Below are 16,574 nucleotides of genomic sequence, written 5' to 3' on the forward strand. Positions count from 1 at the left end.
CAAATCCGATGCAAACGAAAACTCAATATAAAAGACGTAAAATATATACATATATAGATTTACCTATTATAGAAGTCTTTACTTAAATGTATCACAATATAGTATATATTAATGTCATTTTCTTTGTAAGCTGTCTTTACACGAATGAAATCAGACTGAATATATGTATAATATTTATATATGTATAATATGTATGTGTATATGTGCTGTGTAAATCCTTTTTCTTTTTAAAACGATACAAAGAATTCACTATATAAAAATAACGTTTCCCTTTTTAAAGATAAAATCACATTGCAGTGTCGCGTAGTAAACACCATTGCAAGAAAACAAAAGGAATCTCTTTCCCGAATAACACGTCACGCCTCGAAGACTGTTTTGAAGACGCATCAGACCTAAAATAGCCGTAAAATCGGCGTCTTCGAGGCGTCATGTGCTATATGGGGTTACTTTATATGTTCAGACGGTATTCAATCGGATTTTAAGCGGTGTTGGATCATAATGGTAAAAGATCTATCAAGTGTCCGCGCGGTTCTGTCAACGACTCCGGAAAGAATTCTGTCAGTTTATCGTATAATTCGGTTCTTAGTGTGTGAATATCGCGGCTGGTTGGAGAGTACATCGACGCACCTATGTTAACTAAATTTCCTAATACGCTGCCTGAACTGTTCGAATTCGTGGCTTCTTCTAACAACGAGTTTTGTTCTCTGAATAGAATAGACGTTAACAATTGAAACTGTAACGATAGAAATGGATCAAATTCAAATTAGAAAATTATTAAAATGTATTCACCCGATTACTGATAAAAGATGTTAATACCTCTTTCGTTTGTTCCACATCGTTATGATCGATAATCTCCGACACTTTGGTCTGTAAATATTCGAGCGCTTCGACGCTGTTGTTCAAGGCCAGCTCTTTAAACTTGTGCTTCCTAATTAACAACTTGCATCTTCTCAAAATCTGTTCCTGTGAAGGTCTACATAATTTCAGCTGCCAAAAATCATCGAGTCGCAAGTTTCGAAGACAAGATCTTCCTGGGTTTCCTCCGAATAAGAAATATACCTAGCGTGTAACAGTAATGATGTTGGTAATAACAAAAATAGAAACAACAGTAATAATGATATTTAACGTACCTTCTTCATGTGATCATAAACCAACTGATGCGCGAATCGCGGGCACGGTACATAATCCTGCATTTTATTCCAGTATTTCTCTCCGACATTCTCGTGTCGGTAAATGCAAGACCATTTGTTGCTCTCGATATTGTAAACCCAGAAAGAATTTTGTACATTGTCGTTCCGTTTATCCTTGTCTTTACTCAACCCCTGAGTAAAATTGAAAGAGGGAAATTTAAAGAATGAAATAAAATTGAAAAGGAAATTTATAGAATGTTAATAATAACGATGATTAACTGGCATTATTGATATTTTTAATTAGAATTTTATAATACAAACCGATAAAACGTAAATTTCACCCAATTCAGGATCGATCGTCGCTCTTTGGGTAAAACCAGCGGCCGGAACGTGATTCGAGTCTTTCGAACTGCTATCGTTGAAGTTTATATGCTCGATGTGATTGGTATCGATTTCATAAGTGAAAAAGTCGTTCAAATATTCTTTACCCCTCTGACCAGCGAAAATATACAGTTTTCTCGATCCCTGCGATAATGTAGAACATAAAAAATTGTATAACACATAGCCTGTAGGGTCTGAGGAATTTTTCAAATGCATACCGGGTGAAACAGCATAGAGTGGCCAGCTCTGGATCTAATGGTTGGTACATTAGGAGGGCATGGTCTGGCAATATCGCAGGCCAATTTCGTCCACGTACCGGTAGGTACATGATACGAGTACAATCCAGAAAAAATTGGCTCGATCGTGTTTGGTATCATACGATATTCATATTCATCGGGACTGTGGATAATTAGATAAATATATCAGGCTGTCAATTTTTTGAGGGCATCGATTTATCGAACTTACACGGTCGGGTAAATGACAACACGTCCACCGAAAATGTAAATGGTTCGCTTTTCGACATCCATAGACATTTGATGATCAAAAATTAGCTCCGGTCCACCCACCGCTTCTGTATCTTCCGATATTTGAGTCCATTTGTTTGATTCGATATCGTAAACGAAAAAATCACTTTTCACGTTCTCTTGTTTTCTATACTGCGTATCTAAATATCTTCCGAGGATAAAAAGTTGTCGACGTTCAGGATCAAGACACATTTTGTGACAGGATCTCGCACTCGGACCACCCTAGGATTACGCATTTCAATTCTCGGTCTACCGATACCTGTTCCTCCTCGCTTACTTACCACAGCTTCGGTATCCTGACATATGATGGTCCACCTGTTAGTGGCTATATTATACGCCCACAAGTCTGAAAGATCTTTATTACCATCCCACCCTCCGTAGAGATATACGATTTCCGCATTCGAATCGAGCACCATTTGATGACCGCCTCTCATTCCAGGCTTGGGATCATCCGTCGACAATTTAGTCCAAACTGCTGTGTACGTTTGAGCATTGATATAATCATTCAGAAGACCCACTGTAACGTAAAATGTATCGGATTTGTTTAGAAGATTTCAGAAACGCATTCGATAACATGAAAATGAAAGAATTGAAACTCACTCATCACAACATTACTTATAAAATGTTCTGCTTGCAGATGATCACCCTTTGTGACCAATAAATCGTATAATACTGTCAATCTAAGATCTTCCAGTGGAACCCCTGTAACTCTTTGCAAAGTTTCTACTATTTTGGGTTGTTCCAGTCTTCTGAAGTGCTTCATGCACAGTCTAATTACTTCTTTTTGACGATACTGAAACGAAAAATCAGTCATTGTCTATAGAAGAAAGTACTATTATTTTGCTAGGAATCATTGTTTCAGTTACTTACCACATTGAACCACTCTATGTTGGGTTTGATAATATTAGGATCATTGACACCAGTTAATCGTACATGCCAAATAGAGAAATTAAAACTGGGACCCCAAGATTGTAATGGTAAAATCTTTATATACCTAACTGGGAAATAATTATCCTCATTTCCTATTACATGTTTCAAGTCAAATGTTTCTGGTACAGAATCGTTTTTTAATCCGCTAAAAAAATAGTACAAATAATTATCAATCGTACGACTCCAAGTTTTAGATTTTCTGACTCACCTCTCTAGAAGCTCCATCATATTCTCTGGCTCTAGACCACCGTAGACTTTGAACTTTTTTATGTTGCAGACATGTGTTTTTTCATATTTACCAAAAGTAATTGTTCTCACAATCGACGGACATTGCAATTTCAATATAAGAAACTAAAAAAAAACATAGATACACGCATAACAAATAATAATTTGTACATAATTTCAACAATATTAGGCAGTGAGTTTATTCGGTAAATTTAACGTAGATTCACGTGAGAAATAGTTTAACATGTTTTTATAAATTTTTTCAATGTCATAAGCATGTATATATCGCGTTATTTTTAAACAATGTTTACCTGTGGATGATTGTCAATATCGGAAGACCAGCGCGATGTCTGATCCGACGGTTTATCTACGAGGATATTTCTGAAAGAAAGAAGGAGAATATTGATCAAAAATTTGACTGAAAATCCGGCGTGATGCAGATGTTAACATGCTTAATAATATTATGCATAGAACGGATTCGTTTTTTATCGTAACCGTTATTGTAGGTTAGAGATTCCTGTTCAAAGAGCAGCCGTTCTCTAGCCCGTAATTGCAAAGTTCTATTGGCAAGTAAATCGTTCAGGTGTCAGTAAATACTTACTCTGGCACGTAAGACGAAGAGAAGCTGGAGTACTTGTAAATTTTAAACTCCAAAACTTTCTCAGAATCGCTATTTTCGTTGGACGCCATGTTACACAAATGACATAAGCTTTGACACTAACTGTGTGTGCGATTCTAATGGATATCTACATACAATGTATCGATGAACGACCGTCATGTGAAAAAACATGACCCGGTGAACGGCAGCGGTTTTAAATATGAAATGGCAATACACCTGAAGTTGATCAGCTTCTCGAGAATTCAGCTTGGTTCTCATACATATCCTCCAGTATTCTTATCTGCTTATTAATTACACGGATAAAATATTTAAATGCTATTTTTAACGTTCAAATCGTGTATTTGTCATAGATGTGTATAACACTTGATGATTTCGTTTTATTTACACGTTAGCTTAACGAACTCATAAATATATATATATATATATATATATATGTATATATATATATATATTCTATTCTTCCATGTACACTCGAAGTAGTAGATGTAGTGTTGACGTTCGTGACGAATACAAAACATAAAAATGTACACAATTTACAGTTGTACACCAAGGGCAGAGAAGTTACAACGCAAAAAAAAAAATATATATATGTATATTTATGTATACACGTGATACGTACGTGAGTTTTGTGTATAAGATTGTGTATACCGCCGCCAACCGAACAGGGTGAAACCAACGTATTCATCGAAAATAAATGACACATTTGTTCCCTGTATCGGTAGTGTTCTTCCGAGACGCTATCTAATTAATTGGCCCCGTCCGGACAATATCAGACTTTATTGCCTTGTCCAATGGAAAATTTCATAAAAACATTGTTCTGCCCAACTACGAATGGCTAACATCGACCTACTGGGATGGGCGAAAGCGGCGGTTCGAAGAAAAACATCCCTTATTTTTGCTTACTAAACGAACGCAGTACATACAGAACACTCAGTAAACATCGAATCGTGTCGCTTATCATTAATAAAATATGACAACCTTTGCTTCTTCTTCTCAAACACGCACTTGATCGTAATCACGATTACGCATACAATCTTATGTACAGTCAGGTATCACCGATTTAATTAAAGAATATCCTCGGGGAGTCCGAGAAAACGGAACTTAACTCAGTTCGAAGCCTGCGCCAGCTTGTATAGCGTACAAAAGTTTTTCGCGTAGTATTTTCTCGTCTGGGAACTCCGGGAGTTTCAACAGATTCATACAGGTACTGGAAGTTGGCAAGTGATCTACACTGCCTGCTTGTTGGATGCAAAACGGTGGATCGAGTTCCTGTAACATGATAAGAATGTTCTATCAACACACAGAACTTAAAGGAAGATGTAACCCAGAAATTAATAAAAAAATAAATAGTAAATAGACGTACTTTAAATCCAAGTAGAGGCGGCCGACTGCAACTGGTAACGAATTTGAGCAACTGTCTTTTCTGTTGGTCGTTAAATTCGTTAACGACTTTCCAGAAAGCAGTGATCGTGGGATGATCGGAAGCATAGCCTCCCGTGTAATTTGTATGCAACTTCAAGTCGTTTACGTCAACGGGAATCTGTGCACCCGATATCAGAACCTGTAGCTCTTTGTTGCTGAACATTTGAAGCCAATCCAACGGAACCACGTTCCCAATGCCTTGCTTGAATGCGTAACACTGTGCTCTGATTTGTTTGTTTAGCTTATAATCAGCCATCAAATGGATGTACTCGATACGATTATGATTGGTGACCGGGATGTTGGCACCGCTCGGTTTCAATTCGTCGACTCGTCGTTCACCCAGCTCGTCCGACAATATCGTGAAGTCCAGACCAAGATCCGATACATCGCCTTTGTAACTTTTCAGATACAACAGATTCCTGTACATAATCGGATCTAAGGAGGCTAAGTGATGAACATCAACGTCTGATTGACGACCAACGATTTTCGATAGGAAAAATTCCGCGAACGGAAGCTCGACCAAGAGATTCTCGTACAACGCTTTCCCGAGAATTCTACCGATAAAATAATAATGCTTCGGGAAATCGTCAACCAACGACGGTACCGTAGGATTCGGATACAGCATGTTATCCTTGGTAAGCCTGAAAAAGCCTCTGTTAGGGTCGAAACACGTTTTCAACAGTTCCGATAAAAATTCTCTAAACAGACCGCCACCGTCTATACCGGCTTCTTGCAATCCAGCCGTATTAACGAGCTGTACACGCATTTTTAATCGTAACTCTGGTTCTTTTTCCGGCGATAACTTTTGGAACGCGTCCTCGTAGAGGTAGTTTCTTCTTACCGATATCATTATCGATGGTCCTTGCATGAAGTTTGTTATTTCACCTTGTTGTTCCGATTTGTCCCGATAAATCAGCCACTGGAATACCATTACTCGATCGCTGAACGGTACTACGAACGGTATCTCGCGAAGCAGCGTCAATGTTCGAACTTCTTTCGAGGACAACGGCGGCCCTTCCTCCAGTTCTTCGCGCGTGAACACACGAAGCCCTTGAAATGGAACGTATCCCCGGAGTCTACGTCTGCGAAACGTGAAATCTTGCGGTTTATCTATCGGTATCATGATGTTTGAAGCGATCCAGTGTCCTTCCGGACAGAATTGCTGTCTTAGATCTCGCGTATGGAGTTGACGTAGCAAACCAACGGTCACTTTGAACAGATGCGTCCACATTTGTGTATCCTGTTGATTCTGAATAGAATACGAAGGATCGATGACAGCATTCTTATAATCATCACGCACGGTGGGCCGACTGTCGGGAAACGCAAGCTCGACCAGACCCAAGCAGACGCCTTTCAAATGACTCGAGAGAATCACCAATTCCGGGATTGTGAACGGCATCGCCTGTTGCCCGTTAACGTCTAACGGTTGCTCGGTCGTTTCAATGAAGAATTCTGAATCGTGCAACGTAGCGATAAGTAAACTGAACAGAGAACAAAACACGGCCAGAAGCGGAACGATTTTTTTCGTGTCCTCGCTCGAAAGACCGAGTCCCCGCGATATGATCTGTAGAAGAGGCGTCGATCCACCAAACAATGACACTTGACAAACTGACAACAGAGCAGTCCATAAATTCTTTAAGAATACTGGCTTGAAAGCAAGCATGTACAATAATTTATACTTATGAATGGCTAATTTGTTGGTGATCAGCAAATGATGACAGAGTTGGCACAACGGTTGCAACACGGCTGGATCTTTCGTTCGATCCACCGCTGACAGTATTTCCTGTACACGGTGCTGTGTGTTCAGCATTTCCAGGCATTGATGCAAAATATCGGCTTGTTCTTCGTCGATCATACTAGCGTTAGATTCCGTGTCCGAATCATCTGCTTGGTCTAGGTTATCGTCGGCAGCCAACGGAATTATCGTCGAACTCATGGAAGCCAGAACTTGCAGGTAGTTGATCAGAACATCTTTGGATTTGTATGTGGCTGTAAAGAAAAAGCATTTCGTCAGCGCCCTTTAGTTTGTTCTCCATTCGTAGCGTTCCATTTGTTTTATATACTCACAAAGACAATTCGATTCTAGAGACAAAATTGAATAAAACAAACTTATCGTTGGCTCTATTTTGATTATATTGATGCAATCGATCAGTTGATCATATGGAAATTCTTTGAATTCAGACAGTGATGGAATAATAAACATTCTAATGGAATCAGTCATTCTCGGAGATAGTATGCTTCTGCAAAGTTCCCGTAAAACGAGCATAGAAAAATCATCTTTCTGATCTAAGAAGGAAATTAAATCCAGTGGTCGCTTTATCATATCCACTAGACATTTTGAAAGTGGGGTCACTGGGACAGAACTTGCTTCTAACATAGGTGGAATTTTCTCATCTATCAGTTTCCTTAATTGATCAAAGTATCTGTGTTTTATCAAATAGGTAAAGACGATTTCTAAATATCTATAACTTTTTTCTCTCAAAATCTTTTCTGTATCTTCACGACTAGTAAATGTCTCTAAAGCTCTTAAAGGTATGGCTAATGAAGAAGCCCCGTCCATCAATACTTGTGAATTATGTTGCATGCACATACGAAGCATCCATCTGTAAATAAAATTTCATTAATTTATAATTTACTGTGCTGTTTACATCAGTGTTTACCTTGATCTCCACAACCATTCAGGACAGTTCACGCATCTCTGTTTGATTTCTTGTTCGTGCTTTAAAAAATGTTGCAAAGTCCAGACCAATCTGCCAATGTCCAAGGTATAGTTACAGAAGAATAATAATTTACGAAAATACACAGTTAAGTCCTCTAGATTTATATTTCTACGACCAGATACTTGTTGTTGCTCGTCGAACTCTTTTCTCATAATGATCTTCATATGCTTCCTGATAATGAAGCCGCGAACAAATGCCTGAATTTTTAATGCTGCATTGTGCCTTCTACGCTGCTGCTCTCGTTTCAAACGTTCCAATTGAGCATGCTGCAACAGAACTGACTTTTCTGCTCGATCATCCCTTCTGCTTGCACCAGCTAGATTTTGTTGTGGTTTACGTCTGTAATCTCCTTCGAAACTGTACATGTTGTTTCGATGTTTTTTCAATAGCATGATATCCCTATCATTGCTTATCCATGCATGCTTCAGAATACTTGAAAAGATTAAAAAAAACTAATGGCAAAACCAATGTTGCTAAAATCGTCTATTCGCTACTACGTGGAATCGAACTGTTTTTCTCGTTGACAAGGTTAGCAGCTACGGGAACTATTGCATTCGTTCGTTTACGTTTGTTTCCGGTTTATGTTTAACATTGTATTACAAACATATTCTCGTTAATTCGTTTATCTCGACGGTATGTCAGCAAAAAACAAATAGTTGTAACAGCACTAGATCGTACATACGTACAATACATGCACACATCGGCGGTCAAAATAGTCATTCACCCCACTCTGGAACTCGATAGTCCCTACTCGAAATCAGACAGAGTTCTTCCTTATGCCGAGATACTCAATGATTTATAATATATTTTGACCGTCCATATACGTGTATCGAGAAATAAACGTGACTGATTGTTTCATGCATTCCCTTGAATCAACTGCCTCCGTTAACAACGGCTGTTTCTGACATTTCCCTCTAATATTCAATTTTTGCATGGCATACACACACAATGCGAATGTGTTCGAAGACACTAGTTACTCTATCTATGCATAAATTCTCAAGCTAGTATGGAATATATACCACAGTTTTGTCACGAGATGGCGCAACAATATCATTTAATTTCGTAATCGAGATTGGTAAAATAGTCAAGCAATTAGTCAATTAATATCACGCTTGTGCTATTAGTCGGCGATGCAATGTTAGTAAGAGTACATTTTACACTATTGAATAATATGGCTTAAGAGAGAACTCTCGTTTTACTTAGCAACTTTTGGGCGTTCGAAGTGGGCTCGATAATGGTCGGCAATTATTTTGACTTTGACTCGCCGGTATAGTCAGAAGTATACACTAGTGTACACACAATGTGCAAATGCGACGAGCATTTAGTTCCTTACAGAGTAATTGTACTGTGTTTACGTTAATGTCAAGCAAAACAGAATGCAATTTTTGTTATATGCTGTCCCGGACTGCGTTTTCGAAACTCTTTTTATACGAACAGATAGTGCATTCACGATTAAAATTTGGGAATATTAAAAGAAAGCATCGTCTTAGCGTCTCTATACGAATCGACAGAGAAATATTCAAGAGTGTACTGATTATGGCAATTTGTACTCTTAATCAAGCATCACGATAAATTAAGATGTATTTAATTGGGATATGTCATGTTCGAAATTACAGAATTCAATTTGAGATTGGTTGTAATTAACGTCTGTTTCAGTGAGACTCTGCGATCGCGATGTTTTCTTTGCAATCAGTTCGGTGGTTTAATTCGTGATAGAAATTGATTTCCTTTGTATGTTTGTACACGAATGGTGTAGAATAGAGAAATCAATGATTAAGGTTGACACTATAATGTGATGTAAATAAAAAGAATGGAAGATATATGGGTGATATTGGAATACGTTCTTTCATCTATTGTGTGAAATTGAATCAAGAGTGGCTGGGAAGATGGCGGCGGCAGAGTTAAAACATGATAATGTTTCGTGCTACGAAACAACGAAAAGAAATGCATCGACAATAATTTCGCACAGAGAAATAGAATGTTACCGGTTCAGATTGTTAGATCTAATTTACTACATGACTTCTGTCAGTTTTTTTTTCGTCGATATAGCAACAGGTGAACAAAGAATAAGAGTATACTACCTTACATATATATCTTCTCCATTGCATTCAGAAATACTTTTTCATTGAATAAAAGAGAACAAAAAAATGTACAAGTGTTTATGGTTTTAGTAAACATAAAATGCTGTCGTCCGCGAATTCATATACTTTGAATACGCTCAGTGTACAAATTGGAACACAAATCTTCCAGTTTTGTACATTGTATATTGCAGTTCTGCATATTTCTTATACTACAATAGTATTTATAACTAAACAGTATATAAATCTTAAAACTTTATACAATTTTTCTGATTTTTATATATACTAAATATACTATGTAATAAATTAAATAACATGTTTTAAAATGAAGCATCTTCTTCAATTTATGCCTATTGAACTTGATGCATGTTACAAAAGAAATGTTCAAGATACATTGATGCATTTAAAACTTATAAATGGATGCATTTGACAAATGTATATGTGCAATGTATAGACATGTACAATCTGTTTTCCTTTTTTGTAGACAGTATCGTTTTTATGGAATATTTTCTACAAGGCCAGTTTATTTGGGGATGCTTTGCTTTGAGTTTTACAATTTTACCTGCAGCCGTTATTCAGACATTTAGTTTGAGATGGTACCACAGCGATGGTTCCATTAAAGCTATACATTGGTTATTACATTTTCTCTTTTTAGGAGTGTTACACAGGTATTGTTTTCATGTTTTCTCTAAATTAATTCACGAGTGTTTGTTCTGTTTTTTTTTTTATGAGGGATGATACTTTTATTTCTAGGTATTTGATATTACTTTATGCTACAATTTATTCCTTAAGGAATAAACGATTTGTAAAGGATAAAAATTGGGTCTATAGACAGGAAAGCGATATATGTATGCTGCATCTGTTCGAATCGTTTATGGGGGCTGCTCCACAATTAATATTGCAGCTATACGTTATGGCAGTATTACGTCGTATACCACTATGGACAAGTAAGGATGGTTTAAACAGTTACATTATTTATCTACCAAAAATCTATTGACTGTATGGCAGAGATAATGATGATGCGAGTTCAAGATTAAATGCAACTGTTTATCACATTTTAGTTTTTCTCGACTAATGAGACATATGTTAACCCGGAAGTATACGCTTAAAAATATTACGCGTGATCACGCGAGTGAGGTAAAATTTACCCGATGTATCTCTTTTTTACAAATCTGGAAATTGTTCCCAACCATTTCAGAATTTTACTTTCTTAATGGAATTATATATAAAATTCATATTTTTCTTCGGGCAATTTTTATCCTTACGCGTGTGCTCCCGGGTTAAAATATCATAGAGGTAAATAAGAAAACAGTTTGAAGTCAGTTTCGTAAACCTTGTTAATTTCGTCGAGCACTGATCTAGGAACATTCTGCATGTATTCTTTAACTAAAGCAGCAGTTGTAACTCCTCGTGGATTTATATTCTTTAAATCACCTTTCTCGTATAAATAATCGCTTAGACCGAGCTCTTGTATCAGGAATTGTTGATCCCTGTCGAATGTGTCGAATTTCAAAATGTAATTGTACTTAATCAAACAGGGCTCGCATGTGTCTACGAACGGTGCCCAATGTTCATCGAAGTATTTTTCTTCTATTATAAAACGAAGAAATTCTGTAAACGTCGGTTCAATCTTAGTTTCATTTGGCTGCCTGTATTTGTGATATTTGTGCGCGATGTGACGTCCGAATCGTTTGTAGTAATAATCCCTTCCTTGTATGTGCTCTAATTTATCTCTGTACGCGGACACAAGACGTTCAAATGGATGTCGAACAATAAGAAATTTCTTTGTTTTGTTCAGCTTCTGCAAAACCATGCCTTTTGATATCTTCTTAATAACTGGTTATTGTACTCGTTTCGATCAAACTATTGCATACCTGATATGCTCTTTTCGTGTCTCTGTCACGTGGAAATGCTTTCCTTACGATGGTGTTAATTTGCAAAATATCCCGTCGAATTAATTCCATGGCTGTTTCTGTCAAGACTCCCCCGAGTGTAGCGAAATGCTTCATCCATGTGGAACTTGCTGCTTTGTAGATCGGACACCAGGATATTCCATGCGTTCTGCCGAGTATAAGTTTCGATTGGTGTGCATTTTTGAAAGTAGATCAATGTTACACTTACATATCGATAACCATGTTCGACAATACATTGTCCAAGTTTGATTCTCCCCTCGTTATAGTATCACAATAATGTTCCAGTTCTGTTCTCCTAGTGTTCAATTGATTTCTTATGGTTTTCATTTCTTCCGTGGTTAACGTGTTTATAGTGGTTTTATTTCTGAACAGATCGTTGTGTCTGTAATACTTGTTCGTCATATAGCTCGCAAACTTCGAATGTTTACTTGTTTGTAAACACGAATTGCGAAGGAGATTCAATAAAAATATCAGGGACATAAATACAACTGCGAGTATTGTAACTAGTTTTGCTAACGTAAGATGCCTCTGCGAAGAAACGATAAACTTTTATGTAAAGACATTCGATTGTTTCATTAATCGTCAACGAAACGGTACTTACATGTAGACCGGAGAACATTTCGAAAACATGTAAACACTTCACTTTTAGCAAGCAAGCACGTATTATCGTTTGACTTTTCTGTTCTGTCACTGTTACTATTGGCATTTTATATAGTTTCACGTATATATATACACCGAATCTTCCTAGAAGAATAATACTTTCTCACAGAGGTAGCATAAATTGGAGAATTCGACAGAAAACTGATTTTACGAGGCCGCATGCTTCTACTTCCTCTGACCCGCCCCCCGTCGATAACAGAGAGAGGCAGGAACAAAGATATCATGGACAGTTTCTATCTTCTTACAGAAGACACTGCTATTTTTTTCCCCATTCGGAGCCCAATTGTACGGCTACCGAGTATATATTCCGTGTAGGAAGCATACGGTGTCTATAACTTTAAAAATAATTTTCTCTTCCCTGAGTAGAGTGGGTGTTTTAAAGCTCTAAAAATACGACGACTTCCAACTGCGACTGGTATAGACTAGAAAAAAAAAGAAAAGAAAAATACAATGTAGTACTTGTTTATCTCAAAAACCCGCGAGAAAATGTCGAAAAAGTGGAATACCTGTCGGCTCGATGAACACGCGAAAATTTTAATTTACATCTCAAACGGATAATCGAACAGGTCTGTCGGCTGTAGTGTCCTTCTGCTCGCTGTGCTGGGCCGTGGGTGCGTATACAAAAGCAATGCACAAAATAAATCCGGATCACGAGGCAACGTGGTCAGCGTTGGCTCTGCAAGGTCTTTGGCGGGCTGGAATGCTAATATCTCGAATATCTGTACTGGTATTGACGGCGATCTGTTTAAGGGAATGGTTTTTATTGTTTCTCGGTAAGTTTCTGTGGTCACTGTATCGAGCTATCGCGAGACACGATCGCTCGAAAATAGATTAATGTCCTTCACAACGATGTGCATCCCCCTCTGAATGTTACAGGACTCCACTGGCTATTTATGACTATTTGGGTGATCCTACAGAACACCGATTTCTGTCCCACCGTATGGGAGGAGCGTATATATAACTGCATCATCGGATTAATTTATTGCTTCGATTTCTTCAATCTGCGGGTTGGAAAATCCCGTTACAGAATACTGGTATTCTATTTCATCGTGATGACGGAGAACGTGTCCTCCTTGGTTGTTTACGTGGTGTGCTACAGAGACACGATCACCGGCGAGGAGATCGCGATAACGACGAGTTTGGTGGTCGGAGGTATGACGATCGGTTTGTCGAGCATGTTACTGTACTACGGGAAATTTCATCCGTCCAAGGTCGACGGTGTTGCACCCAAAGACACGAACAATAGGTCCGAGATGGTAGCCAAGACAGCCGTCACTCCACGATCTTTCAAACAGTATTATGCGAATTCGGCCTGTTCGGCCGACCATTCGAGGGCAGCCAGCTCCGAGGAGGTGACCACGGACAAACAATCCTTGTTGACGAACATTGTACAGAGCTCGGAATGCGCGGATACGACCGGTATCATTAACCAAACCTGTAGGCTCGAGAACGAATCGAACACTGCCGTGTGCGTGGTCGCCGAGCGCGATTCGGCGCACAGCAGCTATTCGAAAGACGAGGGTGCCGCGTCGAGCGGTTTGTCGAAAGCTTTGTTCTGCCCGTCCGACACTGTCGGACGGGAGCACGATATCGAGAACGACGATGCCACCGAGGAGGCTATTCACCGGCAGAAACGACGCGGTATCTGTTTGCCAACGGCGCACAATTTCGACATAGACGCATCGACGAAGGACCATCCTCGATCCGCGAATTCCTGTCGTCCTATCGCGTCGCAGAAGAGACGACCGATCTGTATCTCCACGCAGCTTGTCATCGAAATGGAGAACACCAGGAACGAAAAGGTCGCCCTAGATGGGGATTCGGATGTAGGCGCGAAACTGGAGGATCTGGAGAATCGTTCTCCAGTCGGTGAAGGTCGCGAGAACGATGTAAATAGCGGGACGACGGTGTTAAGGGATAGACTGAAGACTCCGCCTATTTTCGAGACCCACGATAAAAATGACTTCTCGACCACCGAGAAACTCACGAAGGAGTTGCAGCAAAGGGACGAGACCATGAGCTGCGTCACCTCCATACACGATTATGAGAACGTCTGCCCGCTCGGTGTCGCGAGGCCACCTTGGTGTATTCGCAGCTGGAAAGGGTACACCGACATCGAGACTTACATTCACGACGACAGCGTCGTACGGGACAGACGGAGGGATACGTTAACGAGCACCACGACAGGGACAACCTACAGCTCGGAGTTCTCCGACGTCACCTGCGCCAGCTCGATACTCCGTGGGATTCTGAAGCAGGACGATTACCTCGACACGCTCACCTACGATCTTATCGAGCCACGTGAATCCAGGCAGCACCACAACGAGAACGACGAGAAAAGGAGTTCCGAGGCGGACGAACCGAACGCCGCCACGCTTTATATCGCGAAACCGGTCGTAATCGATGACAAGGGCGGTATGTTCGCGCTGGACACCATTCTAGAGGAACACGACGAGGCTTCCCCTCCTACGGTCGAGAAATTCGAGTACGGTCGACCGGTCCGCGACTCTGTCAGCACCCTGGTGAACACGATCGATCAAATCAGGAAGTACACGGCCGACAATTCGCCGAGGCACGTCTACCACACGACGGGAACGCAGTGGGAGGATTTCGATCCGAAGAATTTGATAAGGAAAGCCCAGCTCACTAGGGCGTTGTTCAATAACGATCTGAAGGATCCCGCCACGCGTAACAGGAATTATATCAACCGGCTGGATGAATCGGATTCGATCGTTCGAGGGAAATGCGAGGTGGACGCTATTAGAAAGTTGGTGAAATATTGCGCGATCGAGTCGATTAAAAAAACTCCTTTGATCGACGCGATACTGTCTGATTCCCCGATTTTGGGGAACAAAACGAAGCCACAGAAACAGGACTCGGTTGCGTATCGGGAAGACGAATCCGATTCCAAGGAACACGATTTGTACGTCGAGATGAGCCCTTTAGTACCTGTCGAAAATGTTAAGGTTGTACATAATAATTTATCCGAGAGCGTTGTTGTATCGTCGAGCGTTATCAGTACCGATCATGCGAGCATCGGCCGCGGGGATGCTGTACCAAATATCTCGACGGGATCGATCAAGGCCGATTCCGATGACGCGGAGAGGACCGAACAATCGTCTGAGAAACGTAGGAAAACGATCAATTATCCGAGACGAAAGTTTTCGCTGTTAAAAGAGAAATTCGAAACGAAGTCTCAACTGGTTTATGTGGTCACTCCGAACAATGCTATTAAGATAGGACAGTCGGCCATCTCTTCCGAGCTGGATACATCGAAGAAGAACGTTTCAGTTCTATTGAAAAAGACCACGGATGTCTCCACGAGACACGATAAAGAGAATTTAGCCCCCGCAGCGTCGTTGAACGTCGCTCACGCGACGATCACGGCAAATGATGGATCTCATACGAATCGGGAAACGATTCAGGAAAACGAAAAATCGTTGTGCAATACCGATTTAAATTTAAAGGAGAGGAGGCATATATTCTTGGAGCAGGTCTTGTCGCCCCCGAAACTGTTGACTTGGAACAAACGGAAATCCCTAGTCGGTTCGGCCGTGAAAAAATTCTAGAGAACCCGGCCAATTAGGGATTTATGTTTCAATTCGATTTACTTATTCCCATCTTACGAGCTCCGCCGTAGAGCTATCCTCGTGAGGGTGATATTTACTTCTTAGGTTTAACTTTATTAAATCAATGTCTTCCCGTCATGTTTCTGTCGGTTGTCGATTTTTTTGTCAATCGGATAAACAACGAAAAAGGTTGTATCATGTACTCTATTCCATTTTATTAAGTATGTAAATCAATTGCATTGTTGCCAAGTACGATAATACATTATACAATATTACAGATCTGTAATAATTATACATATGAAAATTATTTTTATATACAACGATGTTATGTATAATAAAAGACTTTTTTTTACATAATAATATATGTATAATATATGTATATATATATTTTTTTTTTATTTTT

General features: G+C 39.5%; 4 protein-coding genes across 5 annotated transcripts; 1 reads left to right on the forward strand and 3 right to left on the reverse strand.

Moving 5' to 3' along the window:
* Positions 1-203: 203 nt before the first annotated feature.
* Positions 204-3,912, reverse strand: LOC107192895 (muskelin). The gene is made up of 12 exons (XM_015582245.1): positions 3,792-3,912; positions 3,502-3,571; positions 3,174-3,316; positions 2,906-3,110; positions 2,636-2,828; positions 2,317-2,552; positions 1,977-2,257; positions 1,730-1,910; positions 1,452-1,655; positions 1,131-1,322; positions 817-1,059; positions 204-733 (listed from the first exon to the last, which is right to left on the reverse strand). The coding sequence occupies exons 1-12, from the start codon at positions 3,878-3,880 to the stop codon at positions 494-496; spliced, it is 2,277 nt and encodes a 758-aa protein (XP_015437731.1). The 5' UTR covers positions 3,881-3,912; the 3' UTR covers positions 204-493.
* A 457-nt stretch (positions 3,913-4,369) lies between these two features.
* Positions 4,370-8,759, reverse strand: LOC107192898 (ubiquitin-protein ligase E3C). Its single transcript, XM_015582247.1, has 4 exons — positions 7,892-8,759; positions 7,299-7,834; positions 5,173-7,220; positions 4,370-5,078 (listed from the first exon to the last, which is right to left on the reverse strand). Exons 1-4 carry the CDS (start codon positions 8,341-8,343, stop codon positions 4,911-4,913), a joined length of 3,204 nt encoding a protein of 1,067 aa, XP_015437733.1. The 5' UTR covers positions 8,344-8,759; the 3' UTR covers positions 4,370-4,910.
* Positions 8,760-9,673: 914 nt separating this feature from the next.
* Positions 9,674-16,225, forward strand: LOC107192893. 2 transcript variants are annotated; one of them, XM_015582242.1, is made up of 5 exons: positions 9,674-10,006; positions 10,514-10,697; positions 10,783-10,976; positions 13,169-13,375; positions 13,479-16,225. In XM_015582242.1, the coding sequence occupies exons 1-5, from the start codon at positions 9,838-9,840 to the stop codon at positions 16,169-16,171; spliced, it is 3,447 nt and encodes a 1,148-aa protein (XP_015437728.1). In that variant the 5' UTR covers positions 9,674-9,837; the 3' UTR covers positions 16,172-16,225. The 2 variants fall into 2 exon arrangements, with proteins under 2 accessions (XP_015437728.1, XP_015437729.1); XM_015582243.1 differs by having other exon boundaries at positions 9,858-10,006; positions 10,518-10,697.
* Positions 11,318-12,692, reverse strand: LOC107192894 (carbohydrate sulfotransferase 9-like). Its single transcript, XM_015582244.1, has 4 exons — positions 12,544-12,692; positions 12,151-12,470; positions 11,904-12,090; positions 11,318-11,830 (listed from the first exon to the last, which is right to left on the reverse strand). Exons 1-4 carry the CDS (start codon positions 12,646-12,648, stop codon positions 11,318-11,320), a joined length of 1,125 nt encoding a protein of 374 aa, XP_015437730.1. The 5' UTR covers positions 12,649-12,692.
* Positions 16,226-16,574: the final 349 nt, after the last annotated feature.

The sequence above is a fragment of the Dufourea novaeangliae genome, unplaced genomic scaffold, assembly GCF_001272555.1.
Source record: "Dufourea novaeangliae isolate 0120121106 unplaced genomic scaffold, ASM127255v1 scaffold439, whole genome shotgun sequence".
In the NCBI taxonomy this organism is placed as follows: domain Eukaryota; kingdom Metazoa; phylum Arthropoda; class Insecta; order Hymenoptera; family Halictidae; genus Dufourea; species Dufourea novaeangliae.